Below are 27,156 nucleotides of genomic sequence, written 5' to 3' on the forward strand. Positions count from 1 at the left end.
TGCGGTTTGTTGGGAGTAGACAGCTGATATAGCCTTATTGAAATGCATTAATGTGAGGCACATGCTCATGACTCAGGACTCAGAAAATTCAGGCACATGGTCAGGAGTTTAAGAAAAATATTCAGGCACGTGCTTTATATATATATATATATATATATATATATATAGAGAGAGAGAGGGGGGATGAGGAAGATTATAATAATACTGCTATAACTTTTACTAAGTATTACATCATTTAATAATTTTATATTAAATTTAAATTTTGTAAATTTAACCGTTAGATTGAAATTTTTTTACACTTAAATTATATATACAAAATTTTATATTAATCTAAGATGATTTGATACTTCATTCTTATAAAACAAAATTGACATAATATATACATTTCAAAATATACTAAAATATGAACACATTTTGATTACCTTCAAGTTTTTTTTTTTCAATTTTAACAAAATTTGATATATACACAGGAAGATTATAATAATACTGGTATAACTTTTACTAAGTATTACATCATTTAATAATTTTATATTAAATTTAAATTTTGTAAATTTAACCGTTAGATTGAAATTTTTTTACACTTAGATTATATATACAAAATTTTATATTAATCTAAGATGATTTGATACTTCATTCTTATAAAACAAAATTGACATAATATATACATTTCAAAATATACTAAAATATGAACACATTTTGATTACCTTCAAGTTTTTTTTTTCAATTTTAACAAAATTTGATATATACACATATAAAGTGATATGAACTTTCAATCTAACGGTTAAATTTACAAAATTCACATTTAATTAAAAGTTATTAAATGGTGTAACACTTAGTAAAAATTACACTAGTATTATTATAGCCTCCTCATCTATATATTTATATATGTATATATATGGATTTTTTTATAATTATCTATTAATTTAAATTAATAATACGATATATCAAATTATTTTTAAATTTTTAAAAAGATTTGTTTGATTTATATATTAAGAATTTTAAATTCAACGGTTGAATCATTGAAATTTGATGTATAACATAAATTAATGAATGGAACAAGTGTAGATAGATTTACTATTAAATTAAATGGATCTCTTATTTATATATATATATATATATATATATATATATATATATTATGAATACATTTAAAATTTATTATATTTCAAACTTAAAGAAAATGTGTTTTTTGTTCTTACATTTTTATTGTTTGAAAAAAAACATTTTTTCTTATTATATTTTATATGTAGACTGATATATTTTTTTTAATTATATGTTTGGTTGGATTGGAGTGGATGGATGGAAAATGATATTAAAATGGTAGAGTGTTAGAATTTTTTTTCATCTAGTTTATCAAAAAAAAGAAAAGAAAAATGTAGGATGCAAGTGATACATTTATAGAGATGAATTTATTATTATTTACTTATATATACATTTCACTTTTATTGTGATATTCATGCGATCTTATAGACTTATACTATAGAGAAAATTAGTCATTTCAAAGTTTTTGTATATAATTAGTGAGATGTATAATCATTATTTTTTTTTATTTTAAATTATAAAAATAAGATAAAATAAAATAAAATAACATAGGCTAAAAAAGAAACAATAATGTATAACTGTTTTTGAAAATGATTTTTTTTTCTTCATATACAATAAGTGTGGTAGATTCCCAATTAATAATCAAACAAAAAATTTCAAAATAAAAGTGTGGTGATTTTTTTTTCCTTTTTATGTTAAACTATAACATAATAGTAAAATATATATTTTTTAATCTTAGACAAGGTTAAAAATAGTCCAAACAAGATAGAAAAAAAATAAATAATCTTCATTATAATAGTTATATATATATATATATATATATATTCTATATAACCAAAAATCATAAATCATTAATTTAAATAATTTGACATATTTTTTTAATTAAGGATCGAGATTTAATCTCTATCTTAAATATGGAATTATAACTAGAAGTATTATTTTACTTTCTAATTTATATGTATACATTCTTATTAAATAAAAAATAAGATAGAAAAAATGAATATATCTTTTTTTCTTTTTTCTTTCTAAATTTCTCTCAACCAGTTTTGTGAATACTTTATTTGACTTTATAAGGTATTAAACGTTCTTATTACATTATGGGTGGTATGTTTCATCGAATATAGCCCATAATAAAATAATTATAAAGTTGATATTCAACATATAACAATTATAAAAATGAGTGCAAGTGATTTAGATGAAATTTGTTTCTTTTTCTAATGTATAGAATTTGGATAATAATAATGTGTTGTTAAATATTGTTCATTATTTACAACGTTTAATATTATTTTAATATAATGAGAACTTAAGTTCATCATAAAACAAGAAAAGAAACATTTAAAGTATAATTATAATATTTCATATGAGATGAACTCATGATATATGAATTCACTTAAGAAAGATTAAAATAATGAGAAGTCATTATATTTTTCGTGGGCTGAACTTTAACTCTCAGCAGTAACATTCAATTTATTTATTAACAACACACAAGTGTTTATTTTATAAAACAACTTATTTTACACTCCTTGTAAAGGATATACGCAATACAACTAAATATAATGCGTTATAGAAATTGTTAAAAAAAACCAAGTATGTTTCTACTGAGGTGTTGATTAGTATTTTATATTTTTAGTTTTTATATATATTTTCTTATAATTATAAATGATATATAGAACTTTATATGATTTATATTTTTAATAATTCTATAAAAAAAAAGTAAAAAAACAAACACACACTAGGATTCAATAAATAACTATTCTATTTTAGTTATCACATCTGAAATAATGACAACTGAAATGTTCTGTTTAGCTTAGCAAATAATAAGTTACTCCAGCTGTGAAATTTTTCCCAATAAAATCCAGCAAATTGTTTTTAAATACCAAAAACAACATTGATCTTGGCTGAGACTTCTCACTATAGTCCTTTAAACCAACATTTTTGTTTCATTCAAATAAAGCCAACCTGCAAAAACATAGAAATTAAGATAAACACACATATACAAGCTTCTGAAGTAACACCAGAATCTATTACAGAAATTTTCCATAAATTTTGATATTTCCCCGAGTTTGCAAGACTTGTGATTAAACATGTTGAAATGTTAATTACAATCTATTCTGAAAGAGTAAAATTGTACTAAAGTATTCTGACAATTATTATAGGATGAAGTAAACTAACCCCAACTTGAGAGATGTGTCAGCAGAACTACCATGATCTGGAGGAAAATCAGATGAACTGCAGGTATATGGCTCATGTGATTGCCTTTGTTCTAGTACGAAGCTCTGTACATAAAATTTAATTGTGTTACATTATTAATTATTGCTGAGTAAGCCCCAAAATATGTAAATCTGAAAAATCACAGACCACACAAATAAATGAGCAAGATTTTGAAAAGTCTATATCACCTGTTTCGATTTCAGCTGGTTCTCTTTCATAAGTTCGGCTTCCTTCATGAGCATCATTGCATGCCAAACATCATTGCAGAAAATATGTTGTGAATAAAGGTAGGTGCAAAATATTGCTAACAGGCTGGATCTTCTTAAAGTTCATTATTTTAATAAATAAAGCTCATTTTCTAACACTTCATTTTTAACATAACGAATAACTAATACCCTTTAGTTTATTTTCTATTGCACATTGATCTCTCCCTGTTTGCGAATCAGATAAATGGCGTCTTCAAAGATCTTAACGAGGTAAATTTTAATAACTTGATAACTTGAACTTATATCTTCTATGTTTCATTTTGATTCCCAGTTTTTTGGGGTATATATAATGTTTATATATCAACCTCTTACAAGTTCCAAACTAGTTCCGTATTCTCACCTTAAGTGTTGTCCACAACAAATGGCTAATATCGCAAAGTTAGTTAACAATACTTTACACATATAGTTTTAAGTTATTATAGGCCTGTTGTGCACTGGGTTAGTTAACAATTCTACACACATAGTTTTAAGTTATTATAGATCTGTTGTGTATTGGAGATCCCCACATATACTTGTATCTATATTAGTAAGATATTATTTACTTTAAATGTAAAGTTGTATGAATTTGTCATTAATCAACTCTCAAAAGGTCTCTAATTAATAGAGATATTCATGTGCTTAATTATATTCATAATTTTCTGAATGTGCATTCCAACAAGACTTTATCTAAAAGTTAATTTGCTTTGAACCGTTTAACTTAATTTTGGGACCTGTATGATATGCTGTCACCAAAATACGAATAATAACTCAAAAACATGTAGGGTTTATTGAAATATATCTAAGCGAAGTTGTTTTTACCTTTGTTTTAAGGCTGTTTATCTCTTGCATAATTTTTTCATCCTGAAATTAACACGTTAATTAGTATCCTATGTCAAAAGCATGCATAACTTTTATAAGCACAAACCTTAATTTGGGAAAAACCTTAATTTTTGAAATAGTGGCCCAACGTCTGAGAAGAAGTTCCTCCAGCTTCTGCAATTCTTGTATTGTCAATCCTTGCAACTCTTTTCCATTCAACCTACTGCATTAAAGATTCATTCATGGAAACAATGTCTCTCAATGATGTATATTTGCATGGTGCGTGCATCGTAAACAAGTCTAAATTAAAATAGTTGCATTGCAGTGCAGTGCATACCTCAGTTCATGAGTCTTATCTTCCACTTCCTTGCGCAGCATGTCATAGGAGACGCTTCCAAGCTATGCACATATTGTATTAGATTTCAAAAGATAAAAATAAAAGCTGTCTTTCATGATTTTGCACCTGTGGATGAGCAAGCTATGTCAAAGACAACTTTGTACAACTAAAAGTCGTTAACTTAAATGATTCGATACTTATATTTTTTAATTATAATCTAGGGTTGGATTCTCGCATTGAACTTGGAGTCACAACTTGGAGATACTACTTTATTTTTATAAAGACTAACTCCATGGAAAGAAATTGTATCTCATTTTCAAACAAAAGAAAAAAACTACTTTATACAAATCAACATTCACTTGTTGCAAAAGCATGCAGTTACAAGAGCAAATCCATTTTAGATATACGACTGCAGCAATATTAATTGACGATAAGAAAGTTGATAAATAAGTGGATTTTGACGTGAAATCCGTAGAATCATGAGACGATTGTTTCCAATGCCCACCTTAGCCCATAACAACAAAACAATACCTATTCCACAGGTAGAATCATTACACAAATCAATTCAATGACATTAGACTGTTCAAAACAAATTTATATTAAAAACACTGCTGAACTTGCTTTCTCATTGTAGTAAAATATTCTCGCTCAGAAACAGAGCTCCTTTTTTTCCCGGGTTCCATGATTAAAATGTGCACTACTAATTCACCATATCATGCAAGGAAAAATGGAAAGTATACGTGATTATACCTGTTGCTCAATAGATGGATTGTCTAATCCTTGAATCGCTGAATGCCGATTACGCCTTTCAATTATATGTTGCATGCTGATAATAACAAAGACATTGAAATTAAATTCAAGACTTCCCCTTCCATTTTCCGTTGAACGAACGCAAAAGGCTCATGAAATCAAAAACTTTATATTACCATTACATCAAGTAGTTATAATCATATTTGAGGAGTAACCAAAGTATTTAAATTCATATTAATAGGTTTCGATTAAGCTGATCACAACCTTAGTTGTATTTACGAGCTAGTGCCTCAATGCATATATATAATTACTATTGATTTGTTAAGAAAATTGAGTAAATTCTACAGCGGTAAAGCTTATGCAGGAAGTCCAGTAGGTTCAAGAAAAGTAAATCAATTAAATGAAAAACGTTCCAACTTAAAAAGGCAGAAGACCAAATATAACTATAATAGAAACCACTAATGAAGACTTTAAATTTAACCGGAAATTCTCAGACAAAACTGCAAGATTAGCCCTAAGGTAAAAGGTAAAGTCTTCCTAGAATATATGCTTGCAGGATTCAAAACCCTTGACCAAATATAACTATTTGTTGTTGCATAAAAAATTTCCTTGAATTGGGGATAAAAATAAAATATAAAAAATCATGAAAGTTACTGGCTCATGTTCTGGCAGAGGCATATATATTGGGCGCCACCTACCAAATGTATTATAATATAGAATAACTCACTACAGTAGTTTCTATTAATGTGATTCAAGATACCCTTTTCCATTACAAGAATCATTATTAGCTAGATATGCAACTCTTCAGCAGCTAAAGCATAATCTGCTCAGATCTCAAAATTATATGAAGTTACAAGCTGACAGGAAGCGGAGAGATTTTCACTTAAATGTTGGAGACTATGCCTTGGTTAAGTTACAACCTTATTGGAAACATTTTATCGCCTTAAGGAAGAATCAGAAGCTGGGAATGAGATTTTTTGTCCCTTTTCAAGTGTTACAGCGAATTAGTGCCGTGGCTTACAAGATGAAATTACCTAAGTGTTGGGATGCAAGTAAAGTCTCACATCGTTCACACAAGAGGATGATCTACACACAATTGTCTCTGATGAAGAAAGGCCTTTTGGGTAGTATCTAAAAGCAAAATCGTAAGGACTAAACCCAAAGCGGACAATATCTTACCAATGTGGGGACATGTGTATGTGTGTTGTAACTCCCGATGCTCAACAAGTGGTATCAGAGCCGATGGTCTAATCAGGTGACTGGCTCGATGAGTATGATGGAATGATGGAGTTGATGGATCCAAGTTTGGGATCCCTTGTGTCGAATGTCTTCTTAACGGTAGAAGATTAGGAGGCGTGAAGACGGGAAAGTGAAGATTGACAAGTTCGATGGGAACGATTTCGGATTTGTTGGCGAAGAATGTCGCCTACAACATTGTCAATGAGAAGACGACATATGGTTTGATAAATGCATTATCAAACATGTACGAGAAGCCATCAACATCAAATAAGTTATTTCTTATTCGTCAACTAGTTAATACGAAGATGGGAGAAGGTGCTAGTGTTACAGATCATGTGAATGAATTTAATTCTTTACTATCGAGATTAGTATCAGTGGATATTAAATTTGATGATGAAGTACAAACCCTATTGTTGTTATCCTCGTTGCCTGCTAGTTGGGCAGGAACTGTCACAGCAGTCGCTAGTACATCTGGGACTACGAAATTGACCTTCGAAGGAATTAGGGATTTAATCCTTGGTGAGGATGTTCGTAGGAGAAACACCTTGCTATCCTCGTTACCTGATAGTTGGTCAGGAACTGTCACAGCACTCGCTAGTACATCTGGTTTCTATCCTCGTTGCCTGATAGTTGGTCAGGAACTGTCACAGCACTCGCTAGTACATTTAAGACTACGAAATTGACCTTCGAAGGAATTAGGGATTTAATTCTTGGTGAGAATGTTCGTAGGAGAAATGCCTTGCTATCCTCATTACCTGATAGTTGGTCAAGAACTGTCACAACAGTCGCTAGTACATCTAGGACTATGAAATTGACCTTCAAAGGAATTAGAGATTTAATCCTTGGTGAGGATGTTCGTAGGAGAAATGTCGGAGAATCAGCAGGTTCCTTATTAAGCATAGAAGGTAGAGGTAGAAGGCCTGAAAGGGGGCAAGGTTCTAGGCATGATAGATCAAAGTCCAAGAAGCAAGGATAGTCCAAACCTCGCAGGATATTATCTGTTGGAAATGTCAGTAGAATGGCCACTTCAAAAACTAGTGTACTACTCCTTTTGCCTCGATCCCTAACAAGTGGTATCAGAGTTGATGATTTGATCAAGTGACCGGCTCAATGAGTATGATGGAGTTGGCAGGTGGATCCAAGTTTGGGATCCCTTGTGTCGAAAGTCTTCCTAACAGTGGGTCCATGTGGAAGAAAGTCTTCCTGGTAACATGGAGGGTCAGGAGGCGTGTCCCGTTCACGATGGAGCGGCGACTCAAGTACTTAGAGCATGACTGAGCTCTATGGGCCACTATTGGATATACTCATGAACTGTGATAGCTTTCGTTGAAAAATGGGGGGCTCTATAGGCCACCATCAGATATACTCATAAACTGTGATAGCTTTCGCTGGAAAATGGGAGTAGAACCATGGTCCTTTGTTTGAGGGGAGGATTGTTAGGATGTAAGCAAAGTCTCACATCATTCACACAAGAGGATAGACATGCGTTTATATACACACAGTTGTCTCCATTGGTTCAGAGGTCTTTTAGGTGGTATCCAAAAGCAAAACCGTGAGGGCTAGGCCCAAAGCGGACAATATCTTACCAATGTGGAGACATGTGTATGTGTGTGGTAACCCCCAGTGTACAACACTAAGACAGCTTGAATACATCCTGGATTCCACATTTCATTATTGAAGAAGCTGAGGTGGGACCTGTGTTGTAGCTAATCAAGATACTTAATTCACAGGTGATGCTATGTGATTTTCAGTATGTACTCCAAGTTTTAGTACAAAGGAATTTGGGAGGACGTGAAACAAGCACTTAGGAAGATATGGAAGAAATTAAGTCTTCCTATCCTCAATTCAACCTTGAGGACAAGGTTTATTTTAAAGGGAAGGGTATTGTAACATGCAGTAGTGAAGACGCGGGAAAAGAAATAGAGGAGCCAAAGTTTGTTGGAAAGGACGAACACGTGGCAAAAGATTGAATAATACAGGATTGAGGAGATCAAATAGAATTCGAAGAAAGAGTGTATATTTACGTGACTTTAAGGAATGATGGAGGCAGTTTTTGGGTATGAAGTCTTCTCTCTGAGCTTCTTCTTTCTGATATCTCTTCTGTTTCTCCCTAATTTTCTCTTATATTCTCTGGAAAGCTAAAATTCATATTCTCTCAAAGTCAGGTGTGAAGTTAGGACTTCGATGGGAATCAACAAAAAGAATTGTTGCTGGCAAATCTTATACTTGTAATTGCAAAAGAAATTGTTGTTGTATTTTGATTTTCTAGTCGCAAATTTGTCATTGAAACTCGTTCCTTCAATTTTATGAATAAAAAAAAGCATATTGTTTCAGTATTCTTCATTTCTTTATGGATTTTAGCTCTTCACATGCCTAGAAGAAGCTAAAATCTCTTTTGTTGAAGTTGAATGTAACTAATTGGATTTCATGTATTCCTTTTAGTTGATCTAAGTGTTAATTCATTTGCTTTATGCTTTTGTAGAATGATCTCCCACAAGTTGGTTTTTTACTCAAGTTGTTATTAGAAAATCATCATTACATTTGGAATTGGAGTTTAACATATAGTAGACCTTATACCTAGGAATGAGAGTTAGTTGAATAGTCATCTCTTAATCTATTTTTTGAATGCAAGTTCATTTGAGGTAACTAAGGAATTAAGGGTTATTTAATGAGCTTATGCTTATATCACCTAAGAGATTAGGGTTTGAGTACGATTATATATTGATGTTGATGAGTGATGTATAAAAATTGAATGCATTTATATGCATGAGGATGAAGTTAGCAAAACCTAACCTGCAACAGTTTTTATAGTCTTTAAGAAACTCTTTTACATTGCTTTCAAACTATTTTGTGAAAATATAAAAAAAAAAGTTTCGAGTTCTTTTTAGCTTCTTTAATTATTTTAATGTACAGTAGCCTTTGAGCTCTCTACCTTCCCAATTTATTGTTATATTTAGTTTGTTTAGATAATAGTTAATGTGCTTATGTGATAGTCATTTAAGTAAGTTTCTTAAGAAACAATACTTTTTCTCATCATTGACTACTTGTACAACTTAGTTCATTTGCCAAGATTGAAGACATTATTAGAATAATGAAAATTTATTTTTCCTTTCCCATTGGAGATAACATCATTTAATTTTACTACAAGAAAATTGTCATATAGTGATATACATTCTATAATAATATAATGCATATTACTAAAAATTACTTTTACCCACACACTAAATATAATATATGTTGGTATATTGTTAAGTGTGGGTATAAGCTATAATGACACAAAATATGTTGTTAAATCTCATTCAAAATCAACACTAAAATCATGTGTAATTAAATGTCAAATAGATATATACTTACATATTTTGTACCTATAGTGACACATTTTATATGTAACATTTCTCGTAGTGTTTTCATTTCCCATTGGTTTTTCAACCGTTAACAGACACATGCTTTGCACATGCCCATGGCTTCAATTGTCATTAAAACAATTGATTTTAGCTTATAAAAATTGAAAGCAGATTTTAATTATTCACCAATAGTATCATCAAATTTTGCACTATATAAAAATGATACAAGCACAAGACTTTAGACACCAACAATTTTTTTATACACTTAAACTTTTCTCTCTTTCCTTTATAATTTTTAGTCATTGTTTGTGAGGCTCCAATATGTTTGACCTCGAGTGCATGAGTTTAAACATGTCATTGTGTAAACTTTGGAGAGCAAACCAGTAATTAAGTTGCACCGGAGGTCCATCAAAAATTGCTTTCAACGTAGTGGTTTTTGCCATGATGGCTTTGCTGAAAGCAATTCTTTCCAATGGCTTTGCTGCTCAATAAAGTCTTACATGATATGTCAAAGCTCGAACTACTTGATGGAACAAACTACAACTGATATGATCACAATTAAGACATCCGAGAATCATGAAAAACATAACAAATTATTACATGGTCATCGCCTTAATCATATGCCTAAAAATCTTTTTGATCTTTGTGTCATACAAGTCCACAAAATCTATTTGGGAGACACTTAAAAAGAAATATGGTGCGAATGATGCTACTATTCGTAAGTATGTTACTAGCAAATGATTATAATTTCAAATGCCTGATGATTAAACTAATAATGGAGCATGTGCACAAATATGAGAACTTGGTTGTTGATGTTCTAAATAGAGGCATGAAGATGTGTGAGATAATACAAGAAAATGTCCTACTTGAAAAATTTCCCACTTTCTATAATGAGTTTAAGAACCATCTAAAACATACAAGAAGAAAGACTTTACCCCGTAAGAACTCATTAGCTATATAAGGACAAAAGAAGCAAATTGTATCAAGGATAAGTCTTTTTTTATTGCTCTTAATTTTTCTAATGCTAATCTTGTTGAATTTGTTGGTACTTCAATGAGGGAAAAATTTCAAAGAAATAAAGGAATGAAAAGTACAGAAAATAAAGTTAAGAAACAATTCAACAAGTCTTATGGTAAGATCTAGAAAAGCAAGACAACTTTTTTTGTGTAAGGGAAAAATGGACACAAAGCTATTAGTGCCATATTTTTGCAATAATGGGCCAAATAATAATAACAAAGGACAAATTGTTGGTCATCAATCAAAGCCAAAACCTCAAGTAAACTTGGTAGAAGATGAGGAAGTCATTGTTGCAGTGGTAGAAACAACTTTGGATAATAATGTAGTTGACTGGATGTTGGACACGAGCTATAAGACACATTTGTGCAAGCAAAAGGCTGTTTCAAGAGTTTGAGGAAAATGCTGAGTAAATTACTATCTACATGAAAAACTCTACTACTGTTAGAGTATGAAAAATTCTTCTCAAACTCACTTATGGTAAAATGTTGACCTTAAACAATGTCTAATATGTTCTTGAAATGTGTGAGAATCTAGTGTTTGGGACTTTACTTAACAAAACAGGTTTAAAAATAGTGCTTGAATGTGATAAAGTTGTAATAACTAAAAATGGAGATTTTGTGGAAAAAGGATCTTTATATGGAGGTTTGTTTGTTTTAAACACTATTGAAATAAATGACAATGTTTCTAATTCTGTTTATATCATTGAATCTACTAATCTCTTCCATGGATGACTAAGACATGTTAATATGGCTTTTATTAAACAATTATGTAATATGAACTAGTTGCCTCCTAAAAGAAAGATTTTATTTCTAAATGCCTTGTATGTACAAAAGCCAAACATACAAAGACACCTTTTAAATCAGTAACTATTAGAGAAATTGAACTCCTTGGATTAATGCACTCTAATCTAGCTAATTTTAAAAAATACTACAAGTAAAGGGGGTGAATATTATATCACTTTTATAGATGATTATTCTCGATATACAAAAGTTTATCTTTTGAAAATGATGGATGAAGCTGAAACTGTGTTTTTTTAAATACAAGGAAAAAGTAGAAAATCAATTAAATTGAAAAATAGAATTGTTAAGATCAAATAAGGGTGAATACATAAAAACTAGCCTTAAAGAAATTTGAAAAAAGAATGACATAATACATGAGTTTACTACGCCTTACACTACAAAAAAAAAATGGGATAGTTAAAAGGAAAATAGTTATAGTATGCCTAACTATATGTGAGGGAAACTATTTTAAGTGCATGTTATATGCTAAACAAGGTCCCTTATAAAAAAAATAGATAAAACTCCTAATGAATTATGAAAAAGTCATCTCCAAATCTTAATTCCTTAAAAATGTGGGGCTGTTTAAAGTTGGACTACTAGGTTTTAAAAGATCAAAAATATTGATTCTAAAACAATTGATATCGTTTTTATTGGTTATTCCCAAGACATTGTTATAAGTAGATTCATGTGCTTAAACAATAACTCTATATTAGAATCTCAAGATGCTAATTTTCTTAGCATCATTTTTCTATAAGAAAATTTGAATTTTGTGAATGATGTTATTATTTATGTTTTAATTCCCAATTGTGTGTAAAATGTTGATATATGTGAACTAAGAGGTAAAAGGATTGGAACAAAAACAAACTTCAGTCTAAATTTTATAAAATCTTCCATAGTAGAAATAGAAGATATTGATAAAATAGATGAAGAAATAATATATGCTTATATGTTAGAAGAGGATCCAAAAATTAACAAGTCGTTGATCTGAGTGGTGTGGGACTTGGTCCACTTAAGTAAAGTCTAAGTTAAAAACAACACTCAAAAATTAGTAGAATTGCCAAAAATGTTGTAAAATTATAAATATTATTAAATGGATTTCTTGTAGAAAATATAGGTAAGCTGGATCGATAGAAAAAATTACGGCAAGATTAGTTATCAAGAACTTTACTAAAAAAAGTATAGACTTTTTTTTTATGCTTATTCACTTGTAATTAAAATGGCCCTATGTGTGCTTTTATAGCTTTAACAAGGATCCATAATTTGGTTATACGTCAAAAAAATGTAAAAATCGCTTTTCTAAATAAAGTTTTAAAAGAATAAGCATACATGAAACAACTAGAAGACTTCATTGTATGGGATAAGAGCAAAAGGTATGTAAACACTAAAAAATGTCTTAAAAATCTTTGTATGGTTTAAAAAAGACACCTAAACAATAGAATGAAAATTTTTATAACACATTGGTGAACAATAAGTTTGTTAAAAATACCTCAAACTCTTGTGTACATATAAAAAAATATTCTAATTATGTTACTATATGTTGATGATATGTTCTTTTTTTTTGGAATTTCTTTAAAAGTTGTTATTGAATTTAAAAAAAAAAGGTTCTAAATTTGAAATGAAAGACTTAGAAGTTGATGTAATTTTGGATATTAAAATACAAAAATTAAAAATGATTTTTCTTTAAATCAAGCTCATTATGTTGAAAATTTATTAAGAAGATTTAATATTTTTGATGTTGTACATATTAGAACATCTTATGATCCTAGCATTCGTCTTAAGAAAAATGGTCGAACAAATGTTTCTCAATCTAAATATGCAAAAATATTTAGTAGTGTCATGTATTTTATGAATTATACTAAACATGACATTGCATATGTTGTAAGTAAATCAAGTAAATATATTCATAATCCCAATAATAATCATTGGACTATACTTTTACGCCTTTTAAAACATTTAAAAGGTATTATAGATAGTAGGTTACATTTCACTAAATTTTCGATTGCTTTCGAAGGGTTTTGTGATAAAAATTGAATTTGAGACAACGATAAGGTAAGTTCTACGAGTGGGTATGTGTTTATTTTAGGGGGTGGTGGGTATTTCATGGAAATCAACAAAGAAAACATACAATTGTGGGGAAGACTTGCACCTCTTATATCTCTTCATTGTGATTCACATACGTAAAAGAAGACATATTCAGATGAGGCATGGTGTTGTAAGAAATTTAATTAAAAATGGTGATATTTCACTTGAATAAGCGAAAGTGAGAAAAATCTAACAAATTCTTTTACAAAAGGATTACCTATAAAAATTGTTTTGGATATGTTAATGGGATGGACTTAAAGCTACTACTGAAGAAAAGTATGATGAATACCCAATTAGTCATCAAACAAAGTCATATGAATACTCTATGCACTACAATTCGCATCCCCATGACATGTGGTAGTGGTTGATGTAAGGATGAGACATGAACTCATAATAGATACATAGCCATTTATATGGATGGTGCAATAGAGATACACTTAATGCATGTACCTACATGAGTGTGAAGGCACAAATTAGCTTTTATGAAAGACTTTGACTATCTTTCTAGAGCATTTATGAGCAACCCAAGGTAAAAATATATTTAAAAGCCTAGTTATTGTGTAAAACTTAAACGCGGAGTAATCAAACTTTTAAAAGTATAAATGTGTGTTGTAAGAGTCTCATCCTAAATCTATTAAGTTTAAGAGTAATTCACTTTTTGGAATTACGGTGTTGTCTTACATCATTACATGTTAATTCAATCCTCATGATATTAACACTAGAGCACAAAATTTCTTTCCTTGCCCAAAAATTTTTGCTTATATTTTCTTTTACTCACTTAATTGCCATTTGTGGGAGATTATTGGAATAATGACAATTTATTATTGAAAAAAATTCAAATCGCACATCGGAAATTAAAGTATATATAAGTAGGGGACAACTCTCACCCTACAAGTCAATTTTGTAGGATTGAGTTAGACCCAAACTCACTATTCTAAGATGGTATCAAAAAATATTCTCTAATTCTATCTTTTGTAATATTTTTCCTTCATTCACCTCTTCTATGGCTTCTTTCACCTCAACTTCCTTGAATTTAGTGAGCACTCATAATGTGTCTACTACACCTTCACCATGTATCACTCCTTCTCTATGGATTCTAGACTCTGGTGTCATTGATCATATTGCCTCTTGTTTATCATTTTTCTCCTCCCCTCACCCAAATTCACCCTATCCTAGTTTCATTACCAAATGGCCATATTACACGTGCTCTATACCATGAGACTATTTCTCTTGTCTACTAATCTCATATTACATGATGTCTTGTTTATCCCAAGATTTTACCTTTAATCTCATTTTAGTCACTAAATTGACATCTTCCTTTTTTCTTGTAAACCTTGTTTTACTTGTGATGGTTGTGATATTCAATAAATCTAGACCTCGAAGATGATTGGCAATGCTAAGATCAAGAATGGTATATATGTCATGGATCTCAATTAGCTACCTCAAACCAGATTTTTACACAAAATTCTTACTACTACTACTACTACAAATTTAGATAGTTCAATATCTTCCCATGATGTATGGCATTTTCGTCTTGGTCACCCCTCTCCTTTATGCTACAATAATATACAAAAATATTTTCCAAATGTACCACCTTTACAATCAATAATATGTGATACTTGTCACTTTTCTAATCAAAAGAAATTACATTTTCCTCTTAACTCTTTTATATCAAACAACATTTTTAATCTTATACATGTAGATATTTGGGGACCCTTCTTTACCCCTCCATTCAAGATCATAAATATTTCCTAACCATAATTGATGACAAATCTCAATTTACTTGGATCAGATTGATGAAAACCAAACTTGAAACTAGACAACACCTCACATATTTCATCTCTTTCATAAAAACCCAATTTAACAAAACAATTAAGACCAGTAGATATAATAATGGTAAGGAATTCCTCATGCATTCTTTCTTCCAATCTAAAGGCATAACTCACCAATTCACATGTGTAGAAACTCCACAACGAAATGGAGTGGTTGAACGAAAACATCAGCATATTCTTAACATAGCTAGATCCTTGCTTTTTTAAGGCAATCTCCCCTTTCCTTTTTGGTCTTATGATATCTCTCATGCTGTCCATATTTTCAACCTTTTACCCACTCCAAAACTTCACAATATTTCACCCTTTCAAATCCTATATGCCCAAAGTCCTGACTTCACCTACCTAAGAGTTTTTGGTTCCCTTTGTTATGCCTCAACCATAACTACAAACAAAATAAAATTTCAGCCTTATGCTAGAAAATGCATTTACTTAGACAACAAAGAAGGAATCAAAGGTCTTTTTTATTACTTGATATGCATTCCCATGAGGTATTCTTGTTTAAGAATGTGGTCTCTTATGAAACAATTTTTTCCTTTCCTAAATCCAATCATGACATTTTGTGTTATTTCCTCTGTATGTCTCCCCACTCAGTCAATCAATATTGATTTTTCTCCTATACCTCTTAATCCTAGTCCTTAACCAAATATTCAAGCCATTGAAGCATCAACTAGAATCTCAACAACACAAAGTAAACCACCAAACTACCTCAAAGATTACCACTGCAACATAGTTCAGTCTCACTTGCATGTCAATTCATCATCAAGTACCTCTTACCCACTCCAATTTTCTTACCTATGATTATCTATCACCTAACCATAGATCTTTTGTTCTTTCCATTTCCAATCATGTTGAACCAAAAGCATATAGTCATGTTGCCAAACATGATTGCTGGAAACATGCCATGGATTAAGAAATAACTACCCTTGAATTAAATAAAACATGGATCCTAACTGATCTACCTCTTGGAAAGCAACCCATAAGATGTAAATGGATTTACAAAATCAAATATAAATTAGATGGGAGCATTGAAAGGTACAAAGCTAGATTGGTGGCAAATGGTTACAACCAAATGAAGGGTGTGGATGACTTTGAGACCTTTTCTCCAATTGTGAAATTGACTACAATTAGGTCTGTTCTTGTTTTAGTTGTTGCCAAGGGTTGGTTTTTACATCTACTAGATGTTAATAATGTTTTTCTTCATGGATATCTTGAAAAGTAAGTCTACATGCAAATCTCACAAGGTTTCCATGCAAATAAATTCAACCAAGTATGTAAGGTTATCAAATCATTATATGGCCTTAAACAAGCAAGCAAACAATGGAATTCCAAGTTAACTAGAACCTTGATCTTCCTTGGGTACACATAGTCCAAGTTAGACTATTCATTATTCATCAAGGCCACTAGTCTTTACATCATTAATTAATTGATATATGTAGATGATATAGTCCTAACAAGTGATTATCTCATAGAAATTTAGAAGTTAAGAACTTTCTCAACCAGCAATTTCGAATCAAGGACATTGGGGATCTTAAATTTTTCCTTGGTTTTGAAATTGCTAGGTCACACATTGGAATTGTTCTTAATCAAAGAAAATATGCTCTTGAATTTTTAGATGACAATGGTTTATTGGGATGCAAACCTGTCACTACTCCTTTGTTACCTACAATAAAACTTGTCAAAGATGATTGTAATCCTTTTTCTAATTCAACATCCTATTGAAGAGTAATTGGTCGTCTCTTATACCTCACCAATACCAGACTAGACATTACTTTTTTGTGAATAAATTGGGCCAATATGTCTCTAATTCAATGCAATCTCATCATCAAGCTACCATGCGGGTTCTCCAATATGTTCAAGGGTCACCAGGAAAAGGATTTTTTTCCCTATTTCATATGATCTCAAACTAACTGGCTTCACTAATTCAAATTGGGCATCATGTTTGGATACTAGGAAGTCAATAACAAGGTTTTCTATTTTCCTTGGCCTTGCTCTTATTTATTGGACATCTAAGAAACAAGGAACAATTCCCAAGTCTTCATCTAAGGTTGAGTATAAAGCTTTAGCCAACTCTATTTGTGAAATTCAGTGGCTAATATACCTATTATAGGATCTTCACATTCTAGTCTTCAAACTAATATGTTTGTATTGTGAGAACAGGTCTACCATCCAGATAACCCAAAATTCAACTTTCCATGAGCATACAAAACATATCAAGATTGATTAGATAAATTGTTACCTAGTTCGGGATAAGGTTCAAGTGTTGAGTATGTGGAGTCTAAAGGGTTTATTGGGTTTGACTCATTTGCTTCTTCTTTTTTTATATAAGTACTCATGTAATTGTAAACCTAATTATGAAATAGAAAATACCATCTAGTGAGGTCGTGGGTATAGGTTATTCTGACCTAACCACGTAAATTTCAATGTATTGTGAATTTACTTTCTCTCTTGAAATTGTGCATGTAAGTGCGTTTGCAATTCCCAACAACTGGTATCAAGAGCCTAGGGTTTCATGTTAGTGAGAGCAATGGTAGAAGGCAAGAAAGTGAAGATTGACAAGTTTGATGGGAATGATTTTGGATTTTGGAAGATGCAGATTGAATATTATCTATATTAGAAGAAATTGTATTAGCCTCTGTCAGAGAATAAATTAGAAATGATGTCTCAGGCAAATTGGGAGTTGTTAGATCGACAAGCTCTGGGCGTTGTCAGAATGACGTTGGCGAAGAATGTCGTCTACAACATTGTCAATGAAAAGATGACATATGGTTTAGTAAAGGCGTTATCAAACATGTACGAAAAGCCATCAGTATCAAACAAGGTACTTCTGATTCGTCAACCAGTTAATACAAAGATGCGAGAAGGTGCTAGTGTTACAGATCATGTGAACGAATTTAATTCCTTACTGTTGAGATTAGTATTAGTGGATATTAAATTTGATGATGAAGTACAAGCCCTATTATTACTATCTTCGTTGCCTGATAGTTGGTCAGGAACTGTCATAGCAGTTACCACTACATCTGAGACTATGAAATTGACCTTCGAAGGAATTAGGGATTTAATCCTTGGTGAGGATGTTCGTAGGAGAAACGCTGGAGAATCAGTAGGTTCCTTATTGAGCACAGAAAGTAGAGGTAGAAGGCCCAAAAGGGGACAAGGTTCTAGGCATGATAGATCAAAGTCCAAGAAGCAAAGGCAGTCCAAACCTCGCAAGGATATTACTTGTTAGAATTGTCAATAGAATGACCACTTCAGAAACCAATGTACTATTCTTGTTGCTCCTAAGAAAAAGAGGCATGACAACACAGTGAATGCAACACAAGAAGACATTGATAATGCGTTGATCTGTTGCATTGAGAGTAAGTTTGAATCCTGGATCATGGATTTTGGTGCATCTTTCCATGCTTCTCCTTATAAGGACTTGATGAAAAATTTCAAAATTGGGAATTTTGGCAAAGTTCGTCTAGCAGATGATGAAGCTTTAAACATAGTAGGAATGAGAGATATAAATCTTAGAACTTTTTCGAGTACAATATGGACATTGAAGGATGTCAGATAAATTCCAAGACTCATGAGAATGTTAATCTTTGTGGGTATGTTGGATGTTCAGGGATATCGAGTTACATTTGGAGATGGTCAGTGGAAGATGGTGAAGGGTAATTTAGTTGTTGCACGTGGCTGGAATAAAGAACCCTTTACATGGTAGGATTACCTACAGAAGAAGTAAATTTAGTTAGTGATGATGTTGGTCACTCTTCGACTTCGTGGCACCAAAGACTTGTTGATATGAACGAGAAAGGTATAAAGATACTAGTCTCAAAAGGGAAGATTCCAAAACTGAAAGAGATAGAAGTTGATTTATGTGACCCATGTGTGTTTAGAAAACAAAAAAGAGTTACTTTTGCCAAGTCAGGGAGGATGCCTAAAATTGAGAAGTTGGAACTTGTTCTTATAGATGTGTACGGACCAACATCAGTATCATCATTGGGAGGATCACGATATTATGTCACCTTCATTAATGATTCCACTAGAATGGTATGGGTTTATTTTTTGAAGCAAAAATAAGAAGTATTTAATACCTTTAAGAAGTGGAAAGTTGTTGTTGAGAATGAGATAGGATTAAAAGTTAAATGTTTAAAGTCTGATAATGGTGGTGAATATAGTAGTATTAAATTTGTTAATTATTGTGTTGAAAATGAAATTAGAATGCTTAAAACTATTCTTGAGACACCTCAACAAAAAGGTGTTGCTGAAAGAATGAACAGGACCTTGAATGAGAGGGCAACGGGTATGAGAATTCATGCAGGATTATTGAAGACATTCTAGACAGATGCAGTAAGCACAACAACATACCTCATTAATCGAGGACCCTCAATTCCCATAGGGTTCAAGATTCCTGAGGAGGAATGACAAAGCAATGATGTAAGTCTTTCTCATTTGAAAGTATTTGGTTGTGTTTCTTATGTTCGTGTTAGAGATGCTGACAGGGACAAGCTTGATCCAAAAGTAAGAAAGTGCATTTTTATTGGCTATGGAGCAAATGATATGGGATATCACTTCTAAGATCATCAAAACAGAAAGATCATTAGAAGTAGAGATGTTACTTTCAATGAAAATGCAATGTACAAGGACATACTTGAAACAAATGTTGAAGCTGAAAAGAGACCAACAGAGAAGTAAGAGGCAGTGTTAGATGACATTATAGAAGACAACCTTACAGGAAAAGGCGAGAGCTTAGGATAGTTGAGGAAACCACTCCAGTCACTCTAGTAATTGAAGTGAGGAGATCTAGCAGAGTGATTAGGCCTCCTCATAAATTCTCTCCTATAGCAAATTACTTGTTGTTGACTGACGATGGAGAACCTCTATTTTATCATGAGGCATTGCAGATGGATGATGCAACCCAATGGGAATTAGCCATGTAGGAGGAGATGAACGCACTTGAGAAGAATAAAACTTAGTGTTTTATTGACCTACCAACAGGAAAAAGGGCATTGTAGAACAAGTGGGTGTTCAGGAAGAACATGATGGAAACAAGAGATACAAGACAAGGTTAGTCGTAAAAGGTTTTCAACAAAAAAGAGGTATTGACTATAATGAGATTTTCTCTCCTGTAGTTAAAATGACTATCATTAGACTCATGTTGAGCATTGTGTCTGCAAAGGATTTACATCTAGAGCAGCTAGATGTTAAGACAACATTCTTACATGGTGACCTTGATGAGAACATCTACATGGTGCAATCAGAGGGTTTCCAAATAACAGGGAAGGAGAACTTGGTTTGTAAGTTGACTAAGAGTTTGTATGGGCTGAAGCAAGCACCAAGGTAGTGGTACCTGAAGTTTGACAATTTTATGAGTAGGAAAGGGTACAAGAAATGTGTCATGGATCAGTGTTGTTATTTGAAAAATTTTGGTCCATCCTATATCATATTACTACTATATGTTGATGACATGTTAGTTGTAGGATCTAATATGGATGATATCAATAGATTGAAGGCACAATTGTCTGAAGAGTTTGAAATGAAGGATTTGGGTGCCGCAAAGCACATTTTGGGCATGAACATTGATAAGTGTCTAACTAGTCTGATGAAATCTGAATTTGAGACACTTATCTAGCACAATTTTTGTACATATTGATATAATTTTGGTCAATATATGCTTAGAATCAAAGAAGGACTCTTAATTTACATTATTACAGGGAGTGATGAGTCTTTTGATCAAATTTTGTGTTTTATTTTGTAGGTTTTAAAGTCTGGAGGCAAACAGCTCAACCCTTCAAAAGGGCTGAGCGCTTTCAAGTCAGAGAGCCCTTCAAAAGTGCACCAAACTGGAGGTGCTCAGCCACTCCAAGGCGCTGAGCGGTTTTGGCCCTGGAAGAAGGAGTGTTCTCTGCCTCCTATGCGCTTAGCAGATATGAAGCACCCAACCCCTTTTGGTTGCTTAATGGTGAAGAATCAAATAGGAGCTCAGCAGATTTGAGGGGCTCAGCCCTTCAAATTACTTCATGATGAAGAATTCTTCAAACCGCTCAGCCATTTCAAGGTGCTGAGCAAATTCTTCTCTTTCCTACCTACTTTGTTTTAATTCCAACACTTATAAAAGGGCAGAGGAGAGAGAAAAAAAGGCATCACTAGCTGCACGAAGAGAAGAACAGAGAGGAACGAGGAAACAGAGCACTTTTGAAGCTCGTGAGGATGCGATTCTTCATAGGATCTCTTTCTTCTACCTTTCATCTTGTTGTTTTGTGATTTCTTGTACCATGGAGAGCTAAAGCTCTAGGGTTGGGATTGATCTAATCATCGAACTCCTTTGTATTCCTCTTTGATTCATATATATATCTCATCTATTACTCAATATCAGTGATTTGTTTCTGTTCTTAATGCTTTGATGAACTGATCATTTATCTTTGATTTTGGATTTAGAATTTGGTTGGAAAACATTTTCTGAATCTAGACTTGGAATGAATCACCTATTAGTTTCAAAAGTCAGGAATGATTTTGGAATTAATAGTTGTAATAAGTTCTGACTCTTAATGCGGGATATTTAACTAAATGAAGTGAGGAATCATTCATTGAGTTAAATATCTTAGAATTTCTTATGCCAAGGAATTGGGTCTGAATGAATATAGAGAACTCAATGGCCATGAGTAATGGAATCATTTGAAAGAATCAATAGGAATGCATAGGAGGGAGATTGATGAAATCTAATCCCAACTATTTCTCATATCTGTTTTCCTTAAATCTAATCTAACTTTTGGTTACTTAAGTTTGATCTATCATTCACATTAAATTTTGAACATGTGTAATTACTCAAGTTTTAAATTCACAAGTACTAATTAGTATAATAGAAATCAAAGCTTACTTCACAAGTCCTGGAGGATCGACAACCTTTTAACTATACTATATAGAATTGGGTGCGCTTACTCAGAAAACCAACAAGTTTCTTGGCGCCGTTGCCCCGGACTTGTGTCAAGATAGTTTGTGATTTCTATTATTCTTGTTGTAGCTTGTTGTATATATTTTGTTTTCCTTTTTATTCAATATATTCTTTACCTGGTGGTTTTAACTTTTATGTTTAAGTCAGTCTTTGTATGTAAGGTAAAATTCCTGCTGAGCATTTGCTATTTGATCCAGAGATTGAGAAAATAGCTAGGAAAAATAATAGCAAAAGAAGGCGGCAAATGAAGCTTGAACAGGAAAGACGGGAACAGGAGGGTACTTCCACCTTAGTTTCAGCTCAACATCATACTCCTAAATCAATGGCTGAAGAAGGACCGGGTGGTGATAGACCACATCATCATCGTCCAAGGAGACTCCTAGGAGAATATAACCATCAGTTGGGTCCTAGGCATTTCTCCAGTATCGCCAGGCCAACCAAGGGGGTGGAAATGAAACCAGCACTATTATCTCTCATAACTGCCAATCAATTTGCAGGGATGGACCATGAAGATCCCTACACACATCTATCTTCTTTCTGTGAGCTCATTGGCACTATGGGCGTTCTTGGAGAAGATGAAGAAGCAGTATATCTGTGATTATTTCCTTTTTCTTTGACAGGTAAGGCCAAGACATGGCTGCAGGCTCACCTAAATCAGAGTTTGACCAGATGGGAGGATGTAGAGCATAAGTTCTTGGCTAGATTCTTTCCTCCTTCCAGATACATAAGCGCCAAATTAGCTATTGCAACTTTCTCTCAAGGCACTGATGAACCTTTGTGTGAAGCCTGGGAGAGATATAAGTCCTTACTGAGAAAATGCCCAAATCATGGGTTTGATGATGTTGCACAGCTCAACATGTTCTGTAATGCTTTAAGGCCACAAACAAAGATGTTATTGGATGCTTCTGCAGGTGGTTCTATGATGATGAAGGATTCTGAGGAAGCAATCACTATCATTGATGCTTTGGCAGCCAGTGATTACCAAGCTCACCACGATAGAAGCCAGCCCACAAAAAGGGGAATTCTGGAACTGGATACTCAAAATGCAATTTTAGCCCAGAATAAACTCCTTTCTCAACAGATGGAAGAGTTAAAAAAATAGATGTCCAAGCTTCATGTGGGATCATCTTCACGCCCTCAACAGGTAATGAGATGTGATTTTTGTGCAGGTGATCATCCAAATGGACATTGCACCATCTCTGAACCAGACCAGGAAGAGGAAGTGAATTACATGAATAATCCAGGAAGGCAAGAGAATTTCTCTGGCAATTATAATCAGAATCAAGGCTGGAGGAACAATCAAAATCAGTATTCTAGTTAGAAGCAAGAAGCAGGGCCATCACAAAGGCAACCTCCACAGAAGCCATATAAAAATCAATCTTCTTATCAACCAGACAGGAATAGAGGAAGCTCTTACACAGTTTATGCAGGTTTCCACAACCAATCAGAAAAATACTGAAGCTTCTATCAGAAATCTGGAAGTACAAATAGGGCAGTTGGCTAAGCAATTGGCAGATCAGCAAAGCAATAATTTCTCAGCCAATACACAGGTCAATCCTAAAGAATACTGTCAGTCAATTACAACCAGGAGAGGCACTGTGATAGGAAAGAGGATTGGTGATAATTTGAGAGAAAATAAAGATGGAGTGGATGAAGATAAGAGTGAAGTTGAGTTGGAAAGTGAGAAAGAGGTGGAGTTGAATAAAGAGGCAGAAAAAAATGAGAAAAATAAAAAAGAGAGTGAGAAAAATGTGAGTAGAGATGGAGATGTGAGGGAGGAGAGTAAGAAGAAGGGGAAAGAAGTTGTTAGGCCTCCTCCTGTGAAGAATTTACCTTATCCACATGCTCCATCAAAGAAAGACAAGGAACGACAGTTTGCAAGGTCCCTTGATATAATCAAGAGGCTGTAGATCAACATATCCTTTGTAGAGGCTTTAGAACAGATGTCATCTTATGCAAGATTCATAAAGGAGCTTCTAACAAAGAAGAGAAAATTGAGTGAGGATGGAACAGTGGAGTTAGAGGCAGGTTGCAGTGCTATAATTCAGAAGTCACTTCCATAAAAATCTAGAGACCCAGGGAGTTTCACTTTACCAGTTACCATTAGCAATCTCTCTGTGGGGAAGGCATTGTTGGACTTAGGAGCTAGTATCAATCTTATGCCTTTATCTATGTTATAGAGGATAGGTGAGGTGGAGGTGAGACCTACCAGGATGACTCTGCAGCTGGCTGATAGATCTATAAAGTATCCTCATGGTATTGTTGAAGATCTCTTGGTTAAGGTTGATAAATTTTCTTTCCAGTTGATTTTGTTGTCATGGACATGGAGGAGGATTCTGAAGTTCCTCTCATTCTAGGATGACCATTCATGAAGACAGCCAAGGTCATCATTGATGTTGATGATGGAAAACTCAAGGTTAGAGTGCAAGATGATGAGGTGAATTTTAATGTCTTTGAAGCCATGAAACATCCAAATGATAAGACAGGTTACTTTAGAGTGGATGTGATTGATGAGGTGTGTATGGAAGCTCAAAGAAAATTCTGAGTAGCCACACCATTAGAGAAAACATTGGTGAATGTAGTCAGTGAAACCAATGAGGAGGAGGAAAAAGAAATTCAGAAATGTTTGGAGGAGTTGGACAAAGCAAAGGAGATTTCTCCTGATTCTACAAGTGTGCAAGATTTAAAGAAAGAGGAAAAGTCTCAATCTCAAAAGTTAGAACTAAAACAATTGCCAAGCCATCTCAAATATGTGTTTTTAGAAGCAAATGGTGGCAAACTAGTCATAATTAGCAGTTCCTTATCAATGGAGGAGGAAAAGAATTTAGTTGAAGTTCTGAAGGCGAATTAAGGAGCTATTGGATGGACTTTGTCTGATCTAAAGGGTATTAGTCCTTCATACTGCATGCACCAGATCTTGATGGAACAGGATTATAGGCCCATAGCACAACCTCAAAGGCGCCTTAATCCAACAATGAAGGAGGTGGTCAGAAAAGAGGTGATTAAGTTACTTGAAGCTGGCATGATCTATCCTATCTCCGGCAATGCTTAGGTTAGCCCTGTTCAAGTGGTTCCTAAGAAAGGAGGCATGACAGTGGTGATGAATGACAAAAATGAATTGATTCCTACATGGACACTCACTGGTTGGCGGATGTGTTTTGATTATTGGAAGTTGAACCAGGCAACAAGGAAGGATCACTTCCCATTACCCTTCATGGACCAGATGTTAGAGAGGTTGGCGGATCAAGCCTACTACTACTTTTTGGATGGCTATTCTGGGTACAATCAGATAGCACTGGACCCAAAGGATCAAGAGAAGACAACAATCACATGTCCTTTTGGTGTTTTTGCATATAAGAAAATGCCATTTGGATTATGTAATGCATCAGCCACATTTCAAAGGTGTATGCTAGCCATATTTTCTGATCTTGTTGAGAAATATATAGAGATTTTCATGGACAATTTTTCTGTGTTTGGAGCATCATTTGATACATGTCTAGAGAATCTAAACACTGTACTGAGGCGGTGTGTTGAAACAAACTTGGTTCTTAACTGGGAAAAATACCATTTTATGGTGACAGAAGGAATAGTGCTTGGCCACAAGATTTCTAGAAGAGGTATTGAGGTGGATCCAGCCAAAGTTGAGGTCATCTCTAAGCTTCCTCCACCAACAAATGTGAAAGGAATCAAAAGCTTTCTGGGACATGTTGGATTCTATAGGCGGTTTATTCAAGATTTTTCAAAGATCGCTAAACCTCTTAGCAATCTCCTTGTGAAAGATGTTAAATTTCAATTTGATGATAATTGCTTGTCTGCTTTTTCATTATTAAAACAAAAATTGTGTTCAGCACCTAAAATCACTAGCCCTGATTGGAATTTTGATTTTGAACTAATGTGTGATGCTAGTGACTATGCAGTAGGTGCTGTTCTGGATCAAAGGAAAAACAAGATTTTTCATGTCAAACACTATGCAAGTAAGGTTTTGAATGAAACTCAAATGAATTATGCAACCACAGAAAAAGAACTACTTGCAATAGTGTATGCACTTGAGAAATTTCGTTCTTATTTGATTGGTTCTAAAATTACTGTGTTCACTGACCATGCAGCCATTAAATATTTGTTGACTAAATTTGATTCCAAACCAAGGCTGATAAGATGGATTCTGCTGTTACAAGAATTTGATTTAGAAATAAAAGACAAGGGCTGTGAAAACCACATTGCAGATCATCTGTCAAGACTAGAAAATGAAGAGGTGACTATACTTGAAAGTGCAATCCATGAGAAATTTCCAGATGAGAAATTATTCTCTGTGCAAAAAAGGCCTTGGTTTGCTGATATGGCAAATTTTAAGGCAGCTGGGGTTATTCCAGAAGATCTTAATTGGCAACAGAGAAAGAAATTCTTCAAGGATTCTACTTATTATGTGTGGGATGATCCTTATCTATTATTGGTGTTGATGGTTTGTTGAGAAGATGTGTTTCAGGTGCAAAAGTTAAGGATATCTTGTGGCACTGCCACAATTCTCC

The 27,156-nt window shown here is 33.1% G+C and overlaps 1 protein-coding gene and 1 non-coding gene across 4 annotated transcripts in view; both read right to left on the minus strand.

The window, feature by feature from the left end:
• Positions 1 to 2,779: 2,779 nt before the first annotated feature.
• LOC109803114 (MADS-box protein JOINTLESS) overlaps positions 2,780 to 27,156 on the minus strand; it is a 42,450-nt gene continuing 18,073 nt past the window's right edge. For 2 of the 3 annotated variants that reach the window (XM_020364564.3, XM_029272552.2), the window contains exons 3-9: positions 5,404 to 5,479; positions 4,654 to 4,715; positions 4,440 to 4,539; positions 4,317 to 4,358; positions 3,441 to 3,482; positions 3,214 to 3,317; positions 2,780 to 3,000 (exon numbers count right to left, since the gene is read on the minus strand). In XM_020364564.3, coding sequence (XP_020220153.1) covers positions 2,982 to 3,000; positions 3,214 to 3,317; positions 3,441 to 3,482; positions 4,317 to 4,358; positions 4,440 to 4,539; positions 4,654 to 4,715; positions 5,404 to 5,479 — 445 coding nt within the window. In that variant the 3' untranslated portion in view covers positions 2,780 to 2,981. The remainder of the gene's footprint in view (positions 3,001 to 3,213; positions 3,318 to 3,440; positions 3,483 to 4,316; positions 4,359 to 4,439; positions 4,540 to 4,653; positions 4,716 to 5,403; positions 5,480 to 27,156) is intronic. The other variant, XM_083067502.1, reaches the window with a different exon arrangement.
• On the minus strand, positions 23,358 to 23,464 carry LOC114916253 (small nucleolar RNA R71). Its single transcript, XR_003804644.1, has one exon. It is a non-coding gene; the product is annotated as a small nucleolar RNA R71 (small nucleolar RNA).

Source organism: Cajanus cajan, chromosome 1, assembly GCF_000230855.2.
Source record: "Cajanus cajan strain Asha chromosome 1, NIPB_CcT2T_4, whole genome shotgun sequence".
NCBI classification, from domain to species: domain Eukaryota; kingdom Viridiplantae; phylum Streptophyta; class Magnoliopsida; order Fabales; family Fabaceae; genus Cajanus; species Cajanus cajan.